Source organism: Aspergillus stella-maris (genome assembly GCF_047715825.1).
Source record: "Aspergillus stella-maris strain CBS 113639 unplaced genomic scaffold BDV14scaffold_52, whole genome shotgun sequence".
Classification (NCBI taxonomy): Eukaryota; Fungi; Ascomycota; class Eurotiomycetes; order Eurotiales; family Aspergillaceae; genus Aspergillus; species Aspergillus stella-maris.
The window spans coordinates 172-20,525 of record NW_027396846.1 but is presented as its reverse complement, the minus strand read 5'-3'; the positions used below and the strand labels follow the sequence as shown (position 1 = coordinate 20,525).

Below are 20,354 nucleotides of genomic sequence, written 5' to 3'. Positions count from 1 at the left end.
CCAGCCAGTCATGTCTCAGTGTTCGATGCAGACTGGCCAATCGTTCAACAGTCCTTGCAGGGCGATCGCCCACCGGCGCAGTCGAGTCGCTTCAGGATCCGACCATGGTACGATACCTGGTCGCGTACTATTCCCGTATGTATACTTGCACTAGCAGGGGTCGGAGGCAAATTGCGAGGGCTGGGTGTGTAATTACGCGGTATCGGTCGGGAAAAGCTGCGCTCCAAGCCGTCCGCGCATCTGCAGCTCAATCACCAGCATCTCGAGGCTTCTTCTTCTCTCTCTCACTCGCTCTCTCTCTCCATCTTCTGTCTCGCTTCCGGATCCGGTGTCAGCCTCTTGTCTACTTCTCCTCTTCTCTTCTCCTCTTTCCTCTTGCCCTCTCTTCTCCTCTCCTCCCAAGGCTCATTCTTCCATTACTAGGCCTCGTCCTTCATCCTTCTCTCTCTTGCCTCACTACCTGCTCTACTACTTCCTCTACTTGCTCTCCAGCCTCACATCATCTGTCCTACTCAACTTTTTATCACCGACCTTCCTGTCACCGGCCACCATCACGTTCATCTATACAAGATTGAATACTATAGGTGCTTCTAACTTGTTGTCTAGCTCACCTGACTACACAGATCGGATCCGTCGCGTGCCTGTCGCATCTATACTACTAGCTGCCGCGTCCGACTATCCCTCGATTCGCCTCTCACCATGTGTCCAATGCTTCTCAACTCCTATCGAGACAGCCCAACAATGATCCTTTCTCCTCCCCAAGACCATTCTTTCCTTCAATTCCCTCATCAGCCAAAGCTAGAGACTTCTAGCGTCGGTGCTCGCCCTCAATTCACCAATGGCTTCTCAGCTGGGTTAAACTCCTTCGCGGCTCCAACATCCTCAGGTCTCACAGCAAGCAATAAGCCCTCTCGCAAGAGGTCGCGTGATGATGTCAACGAAGATACTCCCAGTGACCGCACTTCTAAAGTCTCAATTCCTCCTCCCGAGCCTGAGTATGAGCCTATCTACGGAGAGGGAATGACACTACTTAACCCTCGCACTGGCATGGCCCTTTCTGCAGAAAGCCAAACAGGTACTTGGTACGAGGAAGAGATTGAAAGAGCGATGGCCGCCAAGTCTGCTGCCGCGGCGTCTCAAGCTCAGGAGTCTGCTGCAGCAAGCCGGAAGTCACAGCGCCTTGACCCAACTGCTCCTAGCCTTGACGACATTGCTTCGTCAAGAATCCAACAGCAAATCCAAACAAATGACAGTGATGAGAACCGCCGCATCCTCACCTCATCATCGTCGTCAAACCCTTTCTCGCCTCAAGAACCTTTGGTTGATGATGCCACTCGCCTTCTTGGGATCAGCTGGCAGCGCGTTCAAGCCGACGACGCAGACATGGCTGCCGCCGTGCGCGGCTGGAAGAAGTACATTGACCGACAATTTTCTCAGTATCTCGCCGACGCCGAAATTCTTATGAAGAACCGCGCCCTCAACGCCTACCTTGTCTCTGCGCGGCCAATGATTCCTTTTGCTGGCCTTGCACAGATGCCTGCATTCTACCTTTTCAATGACGACCTTACTCAATGCCAGCTTGTGGCATCATCTTGGGAGACTTGCCTCCACCACCTCCAGGCCTCGCCGGTCGTATTCGAGGGCACGCAGATACTCAATGCCTCAGACAAGCCACCTAGTCCAGTTAACACGTCCAGCCAGAACGTCTTGAGCACAAATCCGGCGGAGACGGGGCTTCCGCTCCTGCAAACCATGACCGCCCAGCCCATCCCTGCTGGTGTTGGAATGAATGGGAACATGGGAATGGGGTCGGGAATGGACATTGATATGTAAACGACTTTCGATTCAAACATCCTCGGTCTCTCTCACGATCTCAAACGAAGCGAAGCGATGAATACGCCACACTGAGCGACTCGTACCGAACCGAAACATAATTCGAATGCGTTGACCGACCATCTTCCTCCAAAGGACGTCGATCCGTTTCGCATTTGCCACACATGTTTCTACCTACTGATCTCAACACTACCAGCTTTTTTCGCTTCCGTAACCATATCGACCAAATGTTTGTGAATCTTTTCTTTCTCACTTATCACTATTATTATTTCTATTTTTCCTGTCCCTGGTGTTTTATCTTTACTTTCTGTGGTTCATTCTCGGCGTTGGAATCGGGGTGAAACGGTCGGTGCAATGCCTTCTGATTTGATTTATTTGATGATTTCCCTTGATTTCTTTTACAGTTTGCCAGTACTTAGTTCTTTCTGCCACCTGCCATTTATTTTTCGGCTACAGGACGCTGCCATCATTATGAGCAGCTGGATCCCATTTATGCAGCTACGCTATACATGCAAAGACAAGACGAGAAAGAAAAGATTATAGCAATGAAAGAAATGTTCAAGCTGCATTTTCAGTGTTTCTTCGCTCGTTCTTTGCAAGAAGCATATATCTTTATATAGATATATATATATTTGACTTAACCAAGGAGCTTCTCGCTGGTTTGTCCGCATAGGTTGGCGTCTACATGTCTAACATGGACGCTAGAAATATATAACTTAGTGCCATCAACAGGCCGCCCACACCGTCTATTTTCCCTAGAAGAAAACCACAAAGAGTCGGTCAGAGGTAGCTTTGTCTTAAGATCTTCCACTAATTATAATCGACGTTGCTATACCTGCGACCTAATCTAACTACCTATCACTACCTAGTTACTACAATTGATCGACTCGACAATGAGGGGTCGCCCAACTGCATCGTCGAGTGCCAGCCAACCTTTCCATGTCCTGCCATCCTTCCCACTTTCTTCACACTTCAAGCCCGATTTCTGCTCCTTCGATCTGCCGCAACTAGCCATCTATTTATCTACGGCCCATCCTTTCATTCGGCGCTGGTAGGTGATTGCACACCTGCCCTTACTCTTTTTACCCCCACCCCTCCCCTAGGCTCTCGATACAGATACACCTCACAGGTGAATTGTACCCATGTCGATACACCGTGCTATGTCCGCCTTCACTTCTCAGAGGCCGGAGTCACAGTTGCATGCACTACCGGTGCCTCAAGCTTAGTCGTTTCATCAACGGACTGAGACGGGAATTGACTGTCGCTGGCCATGGTGCTGGAACTGCTGGTGCCAGCAGACCCCTTGACCATGAAGAGCGAGTCGATTTCCTCGAGACTTAGGTTTGCGGTCTCGGGGTAGAAGAAGTAGAGTATCTATACAGTACGTTAGTAAGTTGCTATGATAGTTCGGCCGAGTTGGTCGATTTCTGTGAGATAGGGCCGAGGGAATGTTCTCAGTGAGAGCCGGATACCACAAAAAATGTCGAAGGCAAGGCAGTCAGTACGTACCGGCAAGAAGCTCAAATTGAAACACATGAAAATCAAGTATCCCTTCCATTCAAGATCCGTAATCAGGGTTGGTCCGATCATGGCGACGAAGAAATTCCAGAGCCAGTTAGCGGAGATTCCGATGGCATTCCTGGGCTTGAGTTAGCTTTGTCCAACTCCAATTTTTCTTGCCTATCTACACTCAGATAAAGTATGAGCTAGTGATAGGGTAGTATCGGCCATGACCAATCGAATCAGGGCCATGGCCATACTGCGCCCTCGATAGCAAGGGCTGTGGAATGTGGGATGGCCGGTTGGCTGGTGATTGGGGTTGGGGGATCGGACCAAACTCGAGGATCGCCTCACCCTTTTGTGCGGACGTGCATGGGCAGGAGCTCGGGCCCGTAGACCCATGGCACGCAGTTGGTAGAAGCGCCGAAGATGAGCATGAAGAGAAAGAAGAATGCGACTGATGCGGCCCCTGCGGGCTTCTCTTGGGCGGTTCCTGGTTTAGATTTAGGGTTGACTGGTGCTTCTAAACTGGGTCAAATGTGACTAACCTTTGAAGGACAGAAGAATGGAGATCATGAGCATACAGATGAAAAGACCAAATGATCCCCACATCATCGGTTTCTTCCGGCCCAGTCGATCAGAGTAAAAGGTGGGATAGAAGGAGCCTGCTCGTGGGAAATTTCATCCGCTTAGCTCGGGGACATCGTCGATTGGACAGCACATAGATAGTTGGGAAGAATGTGGAGAGATAGGTATCCAGATTGGACTTACCAATGACAAACATGATCTGGATCACACCTCCTAGTAACAGACTTGTTTTCGGGTCTAGGCCCACGTTGACTTCCAGCACTGGTAGGTTGTTAGTGAGGGTTTCAACAAGTAACGGGCTGGTTCAATGTACCTTCTGTGACATAGGACTAGTCGGAGCATTAGCCAGGGCTTCCTCAATAGATGAAGATATACTCACGACAATGATATTGACTCCTCCCATCTGATTGATAAACTGTAGGCCATAGGCTAGCAAGATTCGCCGCCCAGTTTGGATCTCATCCTTTTTGAACAGCTGAGACCATCTGTATTCCCCTCGGAGGTTATCAAGTTCAATGGCTCTGAGGATACCTTCTGCATCGTTGACGACTTTGGGATCGTTCTCCGGTCGATCATAGAAAGCGCAGAGAACTCGCACGGCCTCATCGCCTAGACCTTTCCGACACAGCCATCGAGGACTTTCCGGGAGACTTTAAGCCCCTTGTTAGTTGAGTTGCAGTCCAGATGCAGGTAAATATAAACTCACCCAACAACAAGAATGGCCACAGCAATGATAAATACCACCTGGAAAGCGACCGGAAGCCTCCAAGAGATTGATCCAGGGACAAAGCTCATTCCGTAGTCAAACCAGTAGGCAGCCGAGATGCCTACACCAACGGACAGAGGCTGGGCGCAGACATACATTCCTCGATTTTGGGCTTCGCAAAGTTCAGACTGGTAAACAGGTACTATCGAGGTCATGATTCCAGTCCCAATCCCACCAATGAGCCGAGATGCAAGCATCTGAGCCTTGGAATAAGCACATGCTTGTGGAATTGCACCAATCTGCATCCTGATCAGAACCAATCGTTGACCTTTGGCTTGTGTAGACTGAGCTTACCGTCAATAAGCCCATTGCAATCCACATGGACTTTCGGAACCCAAGACGATCACTCGTCAGAAAGGCTGCTCCGGTACCAGTCAAGCAGCCAAGGTTGTAGATGCCGACTATGACCCCCAGCATCGCAGAGTTGGGGTAGTCAACAATACGGAGAAAGTCTTCATTCCCGATAATACCTGCAAAAGCCCCTTGGTTGTAACCTAAAGCCACAAGAATTACATGTTAGCCTCCCATGCCTCAGGTCCTGCTTCAAGGCGCCTACCAAACAGCACGAATGCTATGAGACAAGTGAACAGAATGGCCATTCGAAGGCCTAGCCCCCTGCCGTACATCTCAAGCTTCACCATGTTTCTGATGAGGGATATCGGGTGGACGGAAAAGAGCAAAGGATACTCGAGTAATGGGGGAGGATCGCGGATTCAAGGAAGAGGAAAGAAAAAGCAGAACATACACACAGCCCAGAGATCGCCTTTTAAGAGCGAGTATAGGGCATATGGTATAGTCGTCAAGCTCAAGGATCTGCAACGTATACTGATTGCAGTTGCCCCGGACCTTGTTATCCATATGAACGCCAATGAGCCAAGAAGCAATATGCCTTGCTCTTCCTGATTTGGTTGTCCTTCATACCAACCTTCGCGGGTAACCCGGAATACTACCTTGACCTTGACCGTGGAGAAAGGAGGCAGAGTCAGCCGATGTAGCGAAGCCCTGCTGATATCGGTTTCTGCATTCTGTATAGTGGGCACCGTCCCTGTACATTCCTCCAACAGTGCCGCGGAAAGTGAATCAAAGGCCGACTGAGCAGGAGAGTTCGGATAACGATGGTAACCTGGATGATAAAGTCCGAGGTTCTGGCGCTTGGTTCCCTGTAAGATTTGTAGCCGAGACTTGTATATATATGTTGTGGGTAGAAACACCTCTGGAGAAGGGCTTATATTAAGAAGGATAGCGGAGTCAGTAGGTCTCTGGGAGCTGGACCGGATCCCGAGAAATCCCTTGCCCCAAGGCTCTTTGTACCCCATCATCCATTGATGCAGTGACCAGCCTGGAGAAAGCCCCTTAGCGTCGGTAGGGGTGCGTAGCAACCGCGTCCCGTATGCTGTTGTTGGATTACAAAGTCTAAGTATAGGGAAAGGCGCTATGACACATGAGGTGTGCTGCCGATCCAAGGGGATAGAGGTTACGGGCCAATGCGAACGGAAGGAAAATATATCAGTCTGAAAGGATGTATTATGTTTGGCCTGGAGTATGGTGCTCAAATGCCGACCTAGTCACTGTCGTAGTAATCACTGCCTTCATCGTAATAGTCACCGTAGTGGCCAGAGAATGCAGCATCGACCCCATCGTCCTCATCTCCCTCCTCGTCATCATAGTCGTTGGGCTCTTCATCTGGATCTTCTCCTGGTGGCCCTGCTGGCGCCGATCCCAAGACTTCTTCTGTTGGGTCCGTAGGAGGCTCGCCATCGGCCTTTGCAGCGGGAACTCTGCGTTGTGTTGGGTCTGCAATAGGGCCAGGTGTGGGAGTAGACGTTGAAGGGGTAGTTCTCGCCTTTGAGGGTGTGGAAGGAGCTGCGAGGAAGTTTGGACGCCTCGTGCTTGCCTCGATGCTGGCGCTACGTCGGGAAGCAACGCTCTGGCTGCGGCTACGGCCGCTCCCTTCACTTTCCTTGACTGATTCCTCGCCCTCCTCGTCACCGAAGAGTGTCTCGAGGAGGCGGTAATTGATCTTTTTACTGAAGCCTCTTCGCTCCAGCATCCGACGCGTAGCCTCCGCCGGTGTTGAGGCTCGCGTACTTCTCCCATCGCCTTCGTCTCCCTCCCCCTCGAGATATCGAACATCTCCCAGCCTGCCTTTGCGGCGCTTCCGTGGTTTACGGTCACCAGGTTGAGCATCTGCATCTTCCAGGGCTTTCTTCAACGCTCTCGCCTGTTGTGTACGCAGGTAGTCCTTATTCTCGTGAACCCAGATGCGTTCCTTGATTTCGACTTCGGCAGGGGTCAACAGACAATTGGAGACTTCGGGATCGGACTCGAACTCCATTTCATCAATGTCAACGTTATCCGACACGACTTTCTTTGGCGGCGCTGTTCCGCCTTCAATACTTTCGACCATTCTAGACCCGTCGGCGAGATATTCTGACATCTCGTTCTCTAGCGCTTCCTCGGAAGCGACCTGTTCAGGGGATGGTGAGGGCAATTTTGACCGGCCTCGTTTTTGAGGTACCGCAGAGGCCTCTTGTTCGGGGACCTGGCTGTCCTTATCTGCCTGAATCAATGCCGGATCGATGGGCAAGCTTGGAATTGCAAAACCATCCGCGTCAACGCGTCTGGGTTGCGCAGCCTCTGGCTCCTCTGAGTCCTCCTCAATTTCAGCGGCGGTCTCTGCCGCCTTTGTCTTAACACTTCGAGCTGGCTTCCTTCCCTCTCTTGCTCTGGTGAAGGATGGCGGGTCATGGGAATTTTCTAGTTGTACGGAGCGGAACTGGTCGACAGTCAGTTCTCCACTCTCGGTCGAGCTGAACTCGTTGAGTCGCTGGTTGATAGTAATCTCTGTCACTTTCACAACGTAGACCACTTCGCGAACGGTACGTCGGAAATTATTCATGCGCGCAGCAAGGATCAAGGCGGCCCCGCAAATACCTGCAGGACGTCGACCAGTGGTCATCCAATCGCGGTTCATGCGCTGCACGATGCGTACAGCCTCGCTAGCTACCTGCATCGTAACTGAGCCAAATTCGAGCTGTTTGGCGAACCGATAGATCAAACTCTCCGGGTCGATTGGGTTCATTAAGAAGACATTGCCACCCAAGCGAAGCTCATCAAGCAACGCTTTATAAGTACGACCGAGTTTGAAGACGTTAATCTGGAAGTCGTTAGTGGAAGTGCATTCAAAAACTGCAAGAGGAATGCTTACCATAAGAACATCAGCAAAATCAATCAGCATAACTGTATTGCCGTCCTGACGACGACAAGCGATATATAGACAGACGGCAGCTACCGTTCGGGTCCGACGACCTTGAATGAAGTTGAGACCCACGGCCAGCTTGAAGACTTGACCAGCAGCCTTTGAAGCACTCTCCGGAATGGTCAAAGCACGTGCCAATTGGTTGATAGTTCTGTTTCCGGTTTGCTCAGTAATTTCTCTGCTTTCCATCGTACCTCCACGCTGGAAACCGGGACCATAGCTGCGCACGTGGGTTTGATCTTCGCCGACGAAGGAACCCTGAACAATGGCAGCACCAGACGCGGACTCTCCGAAAGTGACTTCAGAGACAATGTTGGATTCGCTGACGACAGTACCACACCCGGAACAGACTTTCTGGCCATCATCTTCAATGATCTGAGGAGCCGGACAGCTTGGGTTAGGGCAAGTCGTCGTCTTGGGGTGAGTAGTGGGCCTAGCCGGTTGAGGCCGTGCGACGGGCTGAGGGCGCTTGATGGCCGTTGCACCGGGGGGCTTCAGACTGGCCAGTCGACCAACAGGTGGTCTGGGACCGGTCCTTGGGGTCGGAGGACGCATCCCTGGTCTAGCAGACATATTGGATGGAGCAAGATGAGGAAGTTCGATATAGTATAGGATGATCCACTTCCGTTATAGGAAGCTATTGCATGGGCGGCGGATATGGGTAGACAACAAGAAAAGTCCCTTTATACTCTCATTATGTGATGATAGATAGATAGAGGCTCGATCTTTTCCGTGATAATTCAGGACCAGCCCTGGACGAGTAGAGTGACGAATCGGGTAAGAGTGAGATCTTCGCTTACCCCCGCAGGAGAATGCCGACTCAGTCAAGTGCCCCTGGGGATTATCGAGAGGGATGAATTAATGATGAAGAAACAAGGAGGACAAAGTGTATTATCGAGTAAATCGAATCTTGAAGATCTGATTGACGGACTTGGATAGACGCGAGACACGAGAAAGAGGTGGAGAGAGCGCGGGTGGCAGCGCGACGCAGAATTTTCTCGATGGAAGCGTGACTGGCCGGTGGTGGAGTGGGCAGGTCACGTGGCAGCCGCGGGCTTCCTGTGTCACCGTTCGATCCTCAGCCATTGCGTTTATTTTCCGACTTCTCTTGTAACACTTCCAAATTCACCTTGCATAAATGTTGATAAAAGATGCCTATACAATATTGACAAGCCTCTCATAGTGACACTTTTATTATTCAATACATGTTGTCGTTGTTTGGCATTGTCCGCCTGGCCCCCCCCCCCCCCCCAATCGTGGTGAGTCGAGTCATTGAGCGATTTGTGCGCATTTTAGCCTCATCCACACATTCCAGTTCTTTCATCCACAATCCATTGAGTAATCGCTGGAATCTCTTTTAAATTGTTATAAAAATGGCTCTGTCCCAGTTTCATTCAGATTGTTCATTTCCCCTCTGTCATCTATTATTTGCCAGCGCTGCCCCATTTGAAACGGACGGACAGCGCCTAATCTACCTATAACACATCAATTTGGCTCCTGCTCTACTAGGGAGTCGATACCTACTTATCGTCCATCCCTTACTCTTTCCACCCCCAACTCCTTGGCATGAGTAGACTTCATACTCAAAATGGCCGCCAAATTTACTGAATACCACCGAAGCACTTTCTTCGTTAGCAACGTGCACTGCTCCTCCTGCGTCGCCTACATCAACCAGGTCCTCTCTAAGGTCCCTGAGGTATCAAAGTCAGGCATCGACGTCTCGATTTTCACGCACGAGGTTCACGTCGTTCACTCGCGAAGGACAGACCCTCTCTATCTCGCCAAGGTCTTAACACATGCCGCTTTCGAAGTCCACCATGTCACGACGAGAACGCCCACGGGGGCGATTGTTGCCGACCATGATACAGACACAAGGTCTCCGAGAGACTCGATATTACTCGCTACCGGACAGTCCCTCGTCGCTGGTCGCAGGGAAAAGCAGAAGCACCTTGCCAACTGCGATGTCTGCAGAAACGAAGAAGCTGAGTGGGAGGTTGAGGCTGTGGATGAGAAAAGTCAACATCTCTTAAGCGCTCCGGGGCCGGTCCCTCAAAGCGAGACTATCATGACAATCGACGAGAAGCCAGCATCTTCGGAAGAGAAGTGGAATGCGCAAATGAGTATTGGGGGCATGAGCTGTGCGTCATGCTCGAATTCGATCGAGAATGAGATCAGCCAGCTTGAGTATGTCGACAAGATTACAGTAACCCTACTTTCAAACAGCGGTACAGTGACCTTCTCGGGCCCGCGATCGAATGCCGATGAAATTGTCGAGCATATCGAAGATATGGGATTCGAGGCCTCGCTGGACGAGGTCAATCCTGTTGCCGTCAAGCCGTTGGAGGAAAGGTTTCGTGCTCAAATCAGTATTGGGGGTATGAGCTGCGCTTCATGCTCTAATTCAATCGAGAATGAGATTAACCAGCTTGAATTCGTTGACGAGATCACTGTTACCCTGCTCACGAATAGTGGCACTGTGGCCTTCCATGGGCCAAGGTCTAATGCTCAAGAGATAGTCGAGCACATCGAGGATATGGGATTCGAGGCCTCGCTGGACGAGGTCGCTCCCCTTTTTTCCGAGGCTCCTACATCGACTAAAAGCACAAGTTACATCGCCGAGGTTGCTATTGGGGGTATGACTTGTGGCGCCTGCTCGGGGACCGTCAATGAAGCCCTCAACGAGCTTCCCTTCGTGATCCATGCTGTGGTCAATCTGATGAAGCACAATGCGCAGGTTGAGTTGGATGATCAGGCGAATGGGCAATTGATTGTGGAAAAGATCGAGGATCTCGGATTCGACGCATCGCTTGTCAGCATAGTACCAAAGACAGTTGAGAAGAACTCCAGTATCGAGAAGAGAACTGTGTCCTTCCGCGTCGAAGGCATGTTCTGCCACCACTGTCCGGACAGGGTCCTCAACTCCTTGAAGGGGATACCTGGCCTTGAGTTGGGTGGCTCCTTCTCAGACAAGAATCCAATTATCAAGATCACTTATATGCCGAGCGCCCCCTCGCTCACCGTGAGGACTATACGCGAGAAGATCGAAAACGCTCACGATGCATTCAAAGTCACAGTCTATCGCCCTCCAAGCGTCGAAGATCGATCGCGGGAGATGCAGCACCATGAACGGCGCCGGCTATTATCACGCTTCCTATTCGTTCTAGCGGCCGCTATCCCCGAGTTCATTATCGGCATTGTCTTTATGAGCCTCGTTCCGTCCGACAATTCCGTCCGACAATACCTAGAGCAAGCCATGTGGTCCGGCAGCGTAACCCGCATGGAATGGGCTCTCTTTATAATGACCACCCCCGTCATGTTCTATGGAACCGATGTCTTCCACGTGCGCGCTGCGAAAGAAATCATCACTCTTTGGCGCCCTGGAAGTCGAGTGCCACTACTGCGAAGATTTTTCCGCTTCGGTAGCATGAACCTCCTCATCTCTGCGGGAACATTGGTGGCCTACGTTTCCTCAGTCGCTATCCTCATCATGGATGCGGTGACCAAGGCAACCCACTCTATGCACAGTACGACCTACTTCGACACCGTCGTTTTCCTGACATTGTTTATCCTTGCTGGTCGCTATATGGAAGCATACAGCAAGGGTAAAGCTGGTGATGCAGTTGCCTCACTCGGAAATCTGCGCCCTTCTGAAGCACTGCTTGTGCTCAACGACAATGGCTCAGATGCAGCGGAGTCCCAGCGAGTCAGTGTCGACCTCCTCGAAGTTGGCGACACCGTGCGAGTACCGCACGGCGCATCACCTCCTGCCGACGGCAAAGTTACAGGATCTGGCACTTACCAATTCAATGAGAGCTCGCTGACTGGCGAATCGAAACCAGTCAACAAGGTTTCAGGCGACCAAGTCTACACAGGATCTGTCAATGTCGGCCAACCCGTTGAATTCGAAATCACCGCTATCGGCGGGTCCTCTATGCTCGACCAGATCATTGCCGTGGTCCGCGAAGGGCAGAGCAAACGTGCGCCATTGGAGCGGGTCGCGGACGTACTCGTCTCCCACTTCGTGCCTGTCATTACTCTCATTGCTATCCTGACTTTCGTGGTTTGGGTCTCGCTGGGTGTATCGGGGACATTGCCCGATGATTATCTCGATGTGAACCGTGGCGGATGGGTCTTTTGGGCTCTTGAATTCGCCATTGCTGTCTTTGTCGTTGCTTGTCCCTGTGGTCTTGCCCTTGCTGCGCCGACTGCTCTCTTTGTTGGTGGAGGTTTGGCTGCAAGATATGGTATACTCGTCAAGGGTGGAGGTGAAGCTTTCCAGGAGGCTAGTCGACTCTCTGCCATCGTTTTCGACAAAACTGGCACTTTGACGGAAGGCGATGGATTGCAGGTATCTGATCATGAGACCCTGGTCAAGGATTCCGACAAATTACAGGTTGCCTGGGCTGTTGCTCGCAAACTCGAGGAAAGCAGCAACCATCCCATTGCTCAGGCAATCCACGAATTCTGCAAAGCACAACCCGCAGCATCGATAATTAGTTCCGACATCGAAGAGAAACCAGGAATGGGAATGCAAGGAACATTCACCATCTCCGTCTCAGGCTCAACCCGCAAATTCGAAGCAGCCATCGGCAACCAGCGCCAATACCAGGCCCTCTCGTCTCCAGACCAAAACCAAGACCACTACTACCTCAACACCACCCTCTCAAAATACCAGTCCACCGGCCGCTCAACCGCAATCCTCTGCCTCCGCGAACTAAGAAATACGACTGCTTCCGAAAAGCAACTCGATCTCGAAAAGCCACTCCCAGTCCCAGAAGAAGAAGAAGAAGAAGACAACTTCACCCCAGCCCTAATCTTCGCCATTTCCGACAAAATCCGCCCCGACGCCGTATCCGTAATTTCCGCCCTTCAATCCCGCAAAATCGACGTCTTCATGTGCACAGGCGATAACGAGATAACCGCCCACGCAGTCGCAGCCCAACTCGGTATCCCGCGCACAAATGTCCTAGCCAATACTCTCCCCGCCGGAAAAGCCGATTTCATACGACAGGTGCAGAGCGGACAGCATGTGCCAAGGTTGTTACAACCAAGCCAACGCGAGCAACAAGACCCAAACAGAAGAGCAATCGTCGCCTTCGTCGGCGACGGCGTGAATGACTCCCCCGCACTCACAGCCTCAGACGTCTCCATCGCAATGGCCTCCGGATCAGACGTAGCCATGAACTCAGCGTCATTCATCCTGCTCAACTCGGAACTCAGCACGATCCTCAATCTCGCACTTCTCAGTCGAAAAGTTATCAACCGCATCAAGATGAATTTCTGCTGGGCGGTTGTTTATAACGCCTGTCTTATCCCCGTTGCGGCGGGCGTATTTTATCCGATTGTTAGCGGGCATAAGCAGGAGATGAAGATGAGTGGGGATGGGAGTGGTATGGTTAGTGTTAGTATTAATGAGCACTGGCGGCTTAGCCCGGTTTGGGCGGCGCTGGCGATGGCGTTGAGTAGTGTGAGTGTTGTTTGCAGTTCGTTGCTTTTGGCTGTTGATCGGAAGGCTGTAACCGGTATTTGGGGGAAGGTTAAGGGGAAGCTGGGCTCGAGGGGCTGAAGGGATTTATTTACTGTGATTTTTTCTTCTTAGCATTGGCTTTTCTATAATATGCAGGCATATCATACGTTCATATTTCATCATGTTTTATACCTCTGTACTTAGCAACGATGCCATTTTGCTTATTTATCTGAATACACTTCGTATCATACTTTTATACCAGAAGTATATCCGTAGAGTAGAGTAGGGCTTGCGTTACTGCGCATCCATCCCCCAAACCTCCGCAACCTTTTTACTCAAAACCTTTGCAATCTTCTTCCTCCCCACAACCAAATGCGTCATGCGATCAGACACCATCGTCTCTCTTTCCTTCTCACTCAACTCTTCAAAAGCCCTAACAAAAGCCTGCGGCGTCGTCCACTGCCGCTGGATCTCGAGCGCCTTGTCACCGGATATTCCCTTCGTGCACATGAGCATCTTGAGGAATATGTCGCGGAGGGTGAGGGCTTCGGATTTCGACGCGATAGCGCAGAATGTGGGGAATGTTACGCCGTATGTTGTTGAGGGGTTGGTGGTGCGAAGGGTGGAGAGGGCGGTTTGGTAGGTTGTTGATAGGGAGAGGGAGCGCGTGGGGAGGAGGGAGAGGGAGTGCGTTGGGTTGTTGCTGTTGTACATGTTGCGGAGGAGGAAAGTCATGCGTGCGAGGTAGCGGATTGTATCGTCTAGGTTCTTCGTGCGCTTAACGAAGTACCCGTTGACTACCTGGGTTTGTGCAATGGCTGAGCAGACCATATCATGGTATTTTTGTGTAGCAGCTGCATTTGACTCGTGCGTTACGGCAAACTCTTCGATGAGGTAGATGACATTTTTGATGCCAGAGCGGCGAAGACGGAACTTCTGCTCGTGGAATCGGCCGTCCTTGATAGAGCCGATGAGATCGTCTAACCGTTTGCGCTCGACGATCCAGTCAAGAATGACCTCGTCGCCTTCTTCGCCGTACTGTCTAAGGAAGGTAGGATCGTGAAATTTGGCCACCCACATTGTGTCCCCGACTTCGAGGGCACGGACTTCGGGAGTTATGCCTTTGCGGATAAGTTCGTTAGAGATGTAGTCTCTGTCTTTGGATGTTCGGACTTCGCGGGTGTCGAGCACTAATTGAATTGCGAAGCTGTTGGGTGGGATGGGAATTGGTGTCGGTGTTGTGTCTTCATTCTCGTCGAAGATGCCCTGGGTTGTTTGATTGTCGATGTCTTCGTTACTTGCGTCGTTTCCTCCCTGCGCGCCGCTAGGCTTATCCGCGGGCACGACCTGGCCGTCCAACGACAGTTTACTCTGATTTGACTTCTGAGCTGTCTTTTTCATAGCCTTCGCAACCTCCCAACCTTCTTCGGTCAGAGCATACTTCTTCAAAGGATGTCCCTGAGTATAAACAAGCTCCTTAGTGAGCAACGTCTTCATCGAGTTCCAAGCAGTAAAGAACTTGGTAGGGTCGCTCGGCGCTGTAAACGAGGTATCACAGTATGGCTGCGCCTGCTCGATCAGCTGTGCCTTGGTCATGCTCTGGTTGGAATTCTCATCGAGATTGCCCAAGGCAAGGATCAAAGCGTAAGGGCCAGATCGTAAAGCAGGTGCATAAGTTTTGGGTTTGCGAGTTTTCTTCGCTGGCTGGGTTTCCTCCGTGCCATCGGATTTCCTCTTTCCTGCTTTCACTGTATGGCCTCAGCATTTGCAAATAGGACGAGACAGCGTAGTGGCAAACTTACCAGTGCGTGGATCCTCAGGCATGGGAAGGCCGTGCTCATTGCAGTAGTCCTTCAGCTTATCCGTCAAGCGATCACATAACTTCGGGCCAAGACCATTCAATTGCTGAGCTTCGGATGGATGCTGGAATTCAAGGGGGCAAGCTTTCATGGACTCATATGCTTTTTTGTACCTGAATGAACATTAGTTGGCACATTCAGAGCATAAACAAAAAATTACGCACACTGTGACGCCCTTGGTGTTACGCTCCCGGGCTTGATCGAGCCATTCCTTGATCCACCCCAAAAGCAGAGGATTTGCGCAGGTCTCGCTCATGTTGTCGCCAACTCTAGGATGAGGTTCAAGCCTTCAATGAGTGTCCCAGGCATTTCCACGGCAATATGGACGGCATAACAGTGCAGAGACCAACAGCCTTGCTATTTTTTAGCGCGGCTACTCTGTTGTTCTTGAAAATGGCCTCAAAGCAACTGATTGCTTCGATCCTTCCGAAAGTCGCGATCGACGCGTGGTGTTCCGATCAATGATTCACGAAGTCACGTGTGCTGCTTTGCGAGACTTTTATGCCTGTATATCCAGGCATCAAGGTAAGTACTGTCTCGGACTTTCCGCCGTGCTTCTCCAACTGCTCTAGACAACATTGGCTCATTCTTATTGCATCTATTTATGTGCAATTGGTTGACGAACTAGTTGAACTGTGGTATACTATGTACAAATATGGTAGCCACAATGCTCAGAAAATGCTATTCTAAATATGGAAGTCGACAGAAAGTGCATAGTCTCTGACTGCTTCCTCAAACGAGTTGTCACGTTCCATGCCCAGAGAGATTGCTTGACTGTTATCAAAACGTGTCGGCCATGAATCGAGGATGGGTCGGAGTGTGGGATCTTCCTTCTCTTTGAGAAGAGCCAAACGGTCCTTTCCTCCTATTATTGCCAGGGCATCCATCATCTCCTGGACAGTGACGCAGATCCCAGGAACGTTGATCTGGCGAATATGGGACGGCAAAGAATCGGCGGGCAGAGAAAGCGTGAGAATCAGGTTGTGGACAAGAGTCTTTGGCGAACAAAGCCATGACTTGAAGGAGCGATCCTCGAGAGGGATGACGCACTCCTCTCCATTCAGTGGCTCGCGGATCATACCGGAAAGGAATGACGAGGCGGCAGCGGTAGGACGACCAGGACGAACTGAGATTGTCGGGAAACGGAGAGTGAAGCCGTTGATGAAGCCTCGTCGCGTATATTCATTGACAAGGGTCTCGCATATGATCTTTTCAGCGCCGTAGGATGATTGAGGGGTGGGAATGACAGAGTCGTCGACGACCTCAGGAAGTGGGAGACCGTATACGGCTTGACTTGAGGAATAGATCACCCTGACTCCGGGACAAACTGCGCGAAGAACCTCGAGCAGGTTGCGCGTAGCATCGACGTTGACTGTCATGCCCAGCTCGAAGTTGGCTTCGGACCCTGATGACATGATGCCGTGGAAAGCATACACAGCATCCAGGCCTTTTTCTACCACTGTATCAGCGCTCTTGAGAAGGTCCGCCGTAATTGTGCGTGCATTTTGAGGATATTCGACGCCGGCCGGGATAGGTGGTTCGTTGATGTCTGTTAGGATGAGTGTATATGAGGGGTCGTTGAGGAGCTCTTTTGCGAGCAATTGGCCGATGAAGCCGGCAGCGCCTGTGATGAGAATATGCATATTGAGTGTATATGGTCGGACAATGTCCACTAGCTAACTTACAGCGTCTGCCTAAATTCTTGGGAGACTTGGCCTTGATAAAGACACCCAGGGAAGCTCAAGATGGGGAGCAGGACATAGTGGGGATAGGATTCGCCTCCACCCTCCACTCGCTGCTCGCATCAAGTCCGAGGTCTCCGCGACGGACTTGTGCCGCACTAGACTCGATCATAATTGGAGAAGCGAAACGATGTACATATTGAGCTTGCTAATGACAATTATTTGGTCGAGAGATCGGAGATGCAAGGTGCAGAACTATCACGGGCGTCTCTGACCAGGGACGAGTGCACTAGCAGGCTGGGGGTCAGCCAACCGAGGTCGCCACAGTCTGTAGCACCTTGCGATTGACGATCAAGAAGTCTAATCCTGTCGTATTTACCTGAGTGGCATGAAAGGCGCAAATGTAATATCGAAGAGGATGATAGTAGAATAAACGCTCGTAGACCCAAACACGAGCAGAGGAAGAAGGTTGAAGGGAGCTTGCCGCCGACTTCAGTTTAGCGCTACGCGGGGTTCCCAACTTCCCCAGTCTCGCTCACCCACACTCTCCATCCTAGGCTCATTCTCCAATTTCTTCGTCTTCCCCATCTTCAAGTCTTTCTCCCGGCCTTCTCTCCACCACCAGGGTCCTTGTTACTCATATCGCTTCGGATTATTATCCATCGGAGGCACCACCGATACCCTCGCTGTTCGCCGATCTTGGCCTCCGAGTGAGCTCATGCGCTGTAGACGGAGATTCCCCGAGTCCCCCCTCTCAGCATACAGCTGCCTTGAATCATGAAACGATCATCCGTTGACGCTGGCTTTGAACCTCACCCTCAGGACCGGCGTCATTCTGTCGTCCCTGACGGACGGCCTGCCCCCCCGAAAATATCCAAAGCGCGCGCTTGTGAGTATTCCTCTTCTCAGACCGGGTCGACTACGTTCTGTTGTTGGGTGGTGCCATTGAACAGTTGCTAATATTTCAACGTCCAGGCGCCGAATGTAAGCGCCATAAGATACGATGCGAGTTCCGAGAGGGCGAGGCGAGCTGTACAAAGTGTCTGCGCAGTGGGATCAAATGTGTTGTAAACGACTTCTCACAGAAGTTCGTTGACGACGACGGAGTGTAAGTGGTCCCGTTATAACCATGGATCGTATACTTTCAATGCCACTGTTGCTAATGTCCAACGCTATAGATGGAAGTCTCGAGCATCGGCCACAATTCAACAGCTTCAAGCAGCTGTGTCGCAACTCCTTCGCCAAGGCGGATTGCCAGACCTCTCCACATACGCAGTCGTTGATAGCCCCAATGGCAGTGGTCCTTCCCCAGCTGCACCTGCATATCATGTCGGAAACCGTCCTTTGATCAATGATTCGCCGCCGGACGTGAAACCCGACGGACCGGGGCTTGTCGTGACACGCGAGCCTTCACAAGAACCAGACCTACAAGATCGCGAGTTGGTACCGGCGCCAATGCGCAGTCTCTATGAAGTGACGAAGCTGCGCGATCTGCGACACAATCACATTGAGCAGCCCAAGTCGACGCTCCTCGAGGAGGACTTCCTGTCTCGGGGGGTCATATCTCTCCAGGAGGCCGAGGAGCTCTTTGCATACTTCAGCCGAACAATGAATCAGCTGCTATGGGGTGGAATTATACTCGTCCATCGCGATCTTACTTCAGTGCGAAGGGGCTCTACTTTGCTTGCGGCTGCGGTTCTCACTGTAGCGGCACTGCATATCCCCAACCGCACCGAGACATTGAATCGATGTTATGCCGAATATGTCTCGTTGGTGTCAAGTATGTCACTGACACGAGCTCACACTTTGGATGATGTCCGAGCACTCTGCGTTGGAGCGTTCTGGCTGTCTGAGCTGAGCTGGAAGCTTTCCGGGCACGCCGTGCGCATAGCGACAGAGCTAGGCCTTCATCAAAGCTACCAAAAAATGATCCGCGGTCACAACGATCAGTACAAAAGAGCCCAATTGTGGTATCTATTGTATGTCTGCGATCATCATTTCAGTATAGCTTACGGCCGACCGCCGGTCATTCACGAAGATCTGGCAATCAAGAACTACGAAACATTCCTCCAATCTCCCATGATTGTTCCGGGAGATATTCGACTGCTCGCCCAGGTGGCGTTGTTCATGATCCTAACGGAAGCATACCGCACATTTGGAAGTGATACTGAACAAGCTTTGACGGAGGAGGACTTTGGTCAACTACGTGTATTCAATGTGGCTATTGATCAATGGCGGCTCTTATGGCAACCGCGATCTGGTAAGATGAGGTCCCAATTTATGTTCTTAAACAGTACTGACATTCTTATTTCAGCCGACAGTCCATATGTCAGGACTTACCCTTCCAAGGGTGTGGTTCTACATTACCACTTTGCCAAATTCCAGCTCAACTCACTCTCCCTCCGTGCCCTGTCCCCAACCAACACACCCGTGTTTTCAATGGACCGCAAAGAGTCGGCCAACATTGCCATCTCATCCGCTATGGCATGCCTGAACATGGTACTAGAGGAGCAAGATATTCGAGACGCCATTGTCGGGGTTCCTATCTTCACTCACACTATGGTCACCTTTTCTGCCGTATTTCTACTCAAGGTGGCAGTCAACTGGAATTCGGCGTACCTGAGTTTGGATGCTGGGCAGGTACGGAGCCTGGTCGAGCGGGTAATTGATCTTTTGAACTGCGTTTCTGCTGGCGAGAGACACTTGACGCGACACATTGCTCGCGGTCTTAGCAAGATGCTGGAGCGATTCGACTCGTGGGATATGGCCAATGGTGGCACCGCAGGACCGGTGGGTGACCGGCCAAGTAGCGGCGTGCCTGGCGGCGCAAATGCGATGGCGCAGGGATTCCCGCCACCTGATCTGATTTACGATATGGTAGGGACGTACGGGTTTGGATTGGATGAGAATTTACTAGATCCCAGCATGGCGAACTTTGAATACCTGGCGCAATGAGATGGAGACAATGTTATTGAGCGTCGTTATATATTCGGTGATTTGGAGATACCTAGTTGTTTATGTACGATTCACTGTGTCTCCGTTTTCTCCTTGTGCTATTATTACTCTTAGTTCAATTAGTACTACCTACCTTCCTTGGAACATGGGAAGCATTGCTTTTGGGCATCCTGACATCACGATTCTAAACGACACGCACCGCACGCTCTGGACACGCTATTGCTACAGCAGTATTGTAACAGTGTAATAGACTTACCATAACGTAAATCCCGGTCGGTTCGTAGTTCCCGGTCGGTTCGCAGAACTCCAAAAAATTCCGACGCGTCTACCACCTACCATCTTTAACCACCCACCATGCCACGAAAAGCGCGTAAATCAAAGCAAGAATTATTAGAGCAAGAAGGCAGGATCCAATGCGCGATTTAAGATTTGAAAAATGAAAAAA

General features: G+C 51.1%; 6 protein-coding genes across 6 annotated transcripts; 3 read left to right on the top strand and 3 right to left on the bottom strand.

Moving 5' to 3' along the window:
• The first annotated feature begins 242 nt into the window (after positions 1–242).
• Positions 243–2,438, top strand: BDV14DRAFT_178430 (uncharacterized protein). Its single transcript, XM_073769583.1, has one exon. The coding sequence runs from the start codon at positions 700–702 to the stop codon at positions 1,831–1,833; it is 1,134 nt and encodes a 377-aa protein (XP_073625301.1). The 5' UTR covers positions 243–699; the 3' UTR covers positions 1,834–2,438.
• A 565-nt stretch (positions 2,439–3,003) lies between these two features.
• On the bottom strand, positions 3,004–8,519 carry BDV14DRAFT_191595 (transcription factor TFIIIB subunit BRF1; the record flags this gene model as incomplete). The annotated part of the gene is made up of 11 exons (XM_073771513.1): positions 3,004–3,038; positions 3,117–3,207; positions 3,343–3,472; positions 3,688–3,826; positions 3,882–3,998; positions 4,105–4,182; positions 4,297–4,571; positions 4,628–4,926; positions 4,982–5,181; positions 6,629–7,844; positions 7,896–8,519. 11 exons carry the CDS (start codon positions 8,517–8,519, stop codon positions 3,004–3,006), a joined length of 3,204 nt encoding a protein of 1,067 aa, XP_073625300.1.
• A 1,015-nt stretch (positions 8,520–9,534) lies between these two features.
• BDV14DRAFT_191594 (putative copper resistance-associated P-type ATPase) lies at positions 9,535–13,512 on the top strand (the record flags this gene model as incomplete). The annotated part of the gene is made up of 2 exons (XM_073771512.1): positions 9,535–10,295; positions 10,548–13,512. The coding sequence occupies 2 exons, from the start codon at positions 9,535–9,537 to the stop codon at positions 13,510–13,512; spliced, it is 3,726 nt and encodes a 1,241-aa protein (XP_073625299.1).
• BDV14DRAFT_106750 (crossover junction endonuclease MUS81) lies at positions 13,448–15,869 on the bottom strand. Its single transcript, XM_073765604.1, has 3 exons — positions 15,437–15,869; positions 15,216–15,385; positions 13,448–15,161 (listed from the first exon to the last, which is right to left on the bottom strand). Exons 1-3 carry the CDS (start codon positions 15,526–15,528, stop codon positions 13,708–13,710), a joined length of 1,716 nt encoding a protein of 571 aa, XP_073625298.1. The 5' UTR covers positions 15,529–15,869; the 3' UTR covers positions 13,448–13,707.
• A 1-nt stretch (position 15,870) lies between these two features.
• On the bottom strand, positions 15,871–16,976 carry BDV14DRAFT_210636 (SDR family oxidoreductase). The gene has a single exon (XM_073775945.1). It carries the CDS (start codon positions 16,913–16,915, stop codon positions 15,959–15,961), a length of 957 nt encoding a protein of 318 aa, XP_073625297.1. The 5' UTR covers positions 16,916–16,976; the 3' UTR covers positions 15,871–15,958.
• Positions 16,977–17,543: 567 nt separating this feature from the next.
• BDV14DRAFT_106732 (putative C6 transcription factor) lies at positions 17,544–20,075 on the top strand. Its single transcript, XM_073765602.1, has 4 exons — positions 17,544–17,843; positions 17,930–18,062; positions 18,133–19,214; positions 19,269–20,075. Exons 1-4 carry the CDS (start codon positions 17,732–17,734, stop codon positions 19,907–19,909), a joined length of 1,968 nt encoding a protein of 655 aa, XP_073625296.1. The 5' UTR covers positions 17,544–17,731; the 3' UTR covers positions 19,910–20,075.
• Positions 20,076–20,354: the final 279 nt, after the last annotated feature.

What these genes read in the sequence shown, in the direction of transcription:
- BDV14DRAFT_178430 (XM_073769583.1), top strand. Translation starts at nt 700, where the DNA reads ATGTGTCCAATGCTTCTCAACTCCTATCGAGACAGCCCAACAATGATC.
- BDV14DRAFT_106750 (XM_073765604.1), bottom strand. Translation starts at nt 15,528, where the DNA reads ATGAGCGAGACCTGCGCAAATCCTCTGCTTTTGGGGTGGATCAAGGAA. An exon ending in AACACCAAGGGCGTCACAGT is followed by an intron (nt 15,386 to 15,436) that starts GTGCGTAATTTT and finishes ATGTTCATTCAG; the next exon opens with GTACAAAAAAGCATATGAGT. An exon ending in GCCTGAGGATCCACGCACTG is followed by an intron (nt 15,162 to 15,215) that starts GTAAGTTTGCCA and finishes GAGGCCATACAG; the next exon opens with TGAAAGCAGGAAAGAGGAAA.
- BDV14DRAFT_106732 (XM_073765602.1), top strand. Translation starts at nt 17,732, where the DNA reads ATGAAACGATCATCCGTTGACGCTGGCTTTGAACCTCACCCTCAGGAC. An exon ending in AATATCCAAAGCGCGCGCTT is followed by an intron (nt 17,844 to 17,929) that starts GTGAGTATTCCT and finishes TTCAACGTCCAG; the next exon opens with GCGCCGAATGTAAGCGCCAT. An exon ending in TTCGTTGACGACGACGGAGT is followed by an intron (nt 18,063 to 18,132) that starts GTAAGTGGTCCC and finishes CCAACGCTATAG; the next exon opens with ATGGAAGTCTCGAGCATCGG.
- BDV14DRAFT_210636 (XM_073775945.1), bottom strand. Translation starts at nt 16,915, where the DNA reads ATGCATATTCTCATCACAGGCGCTGCCGGCTTCATCGGCCAATTGCTC.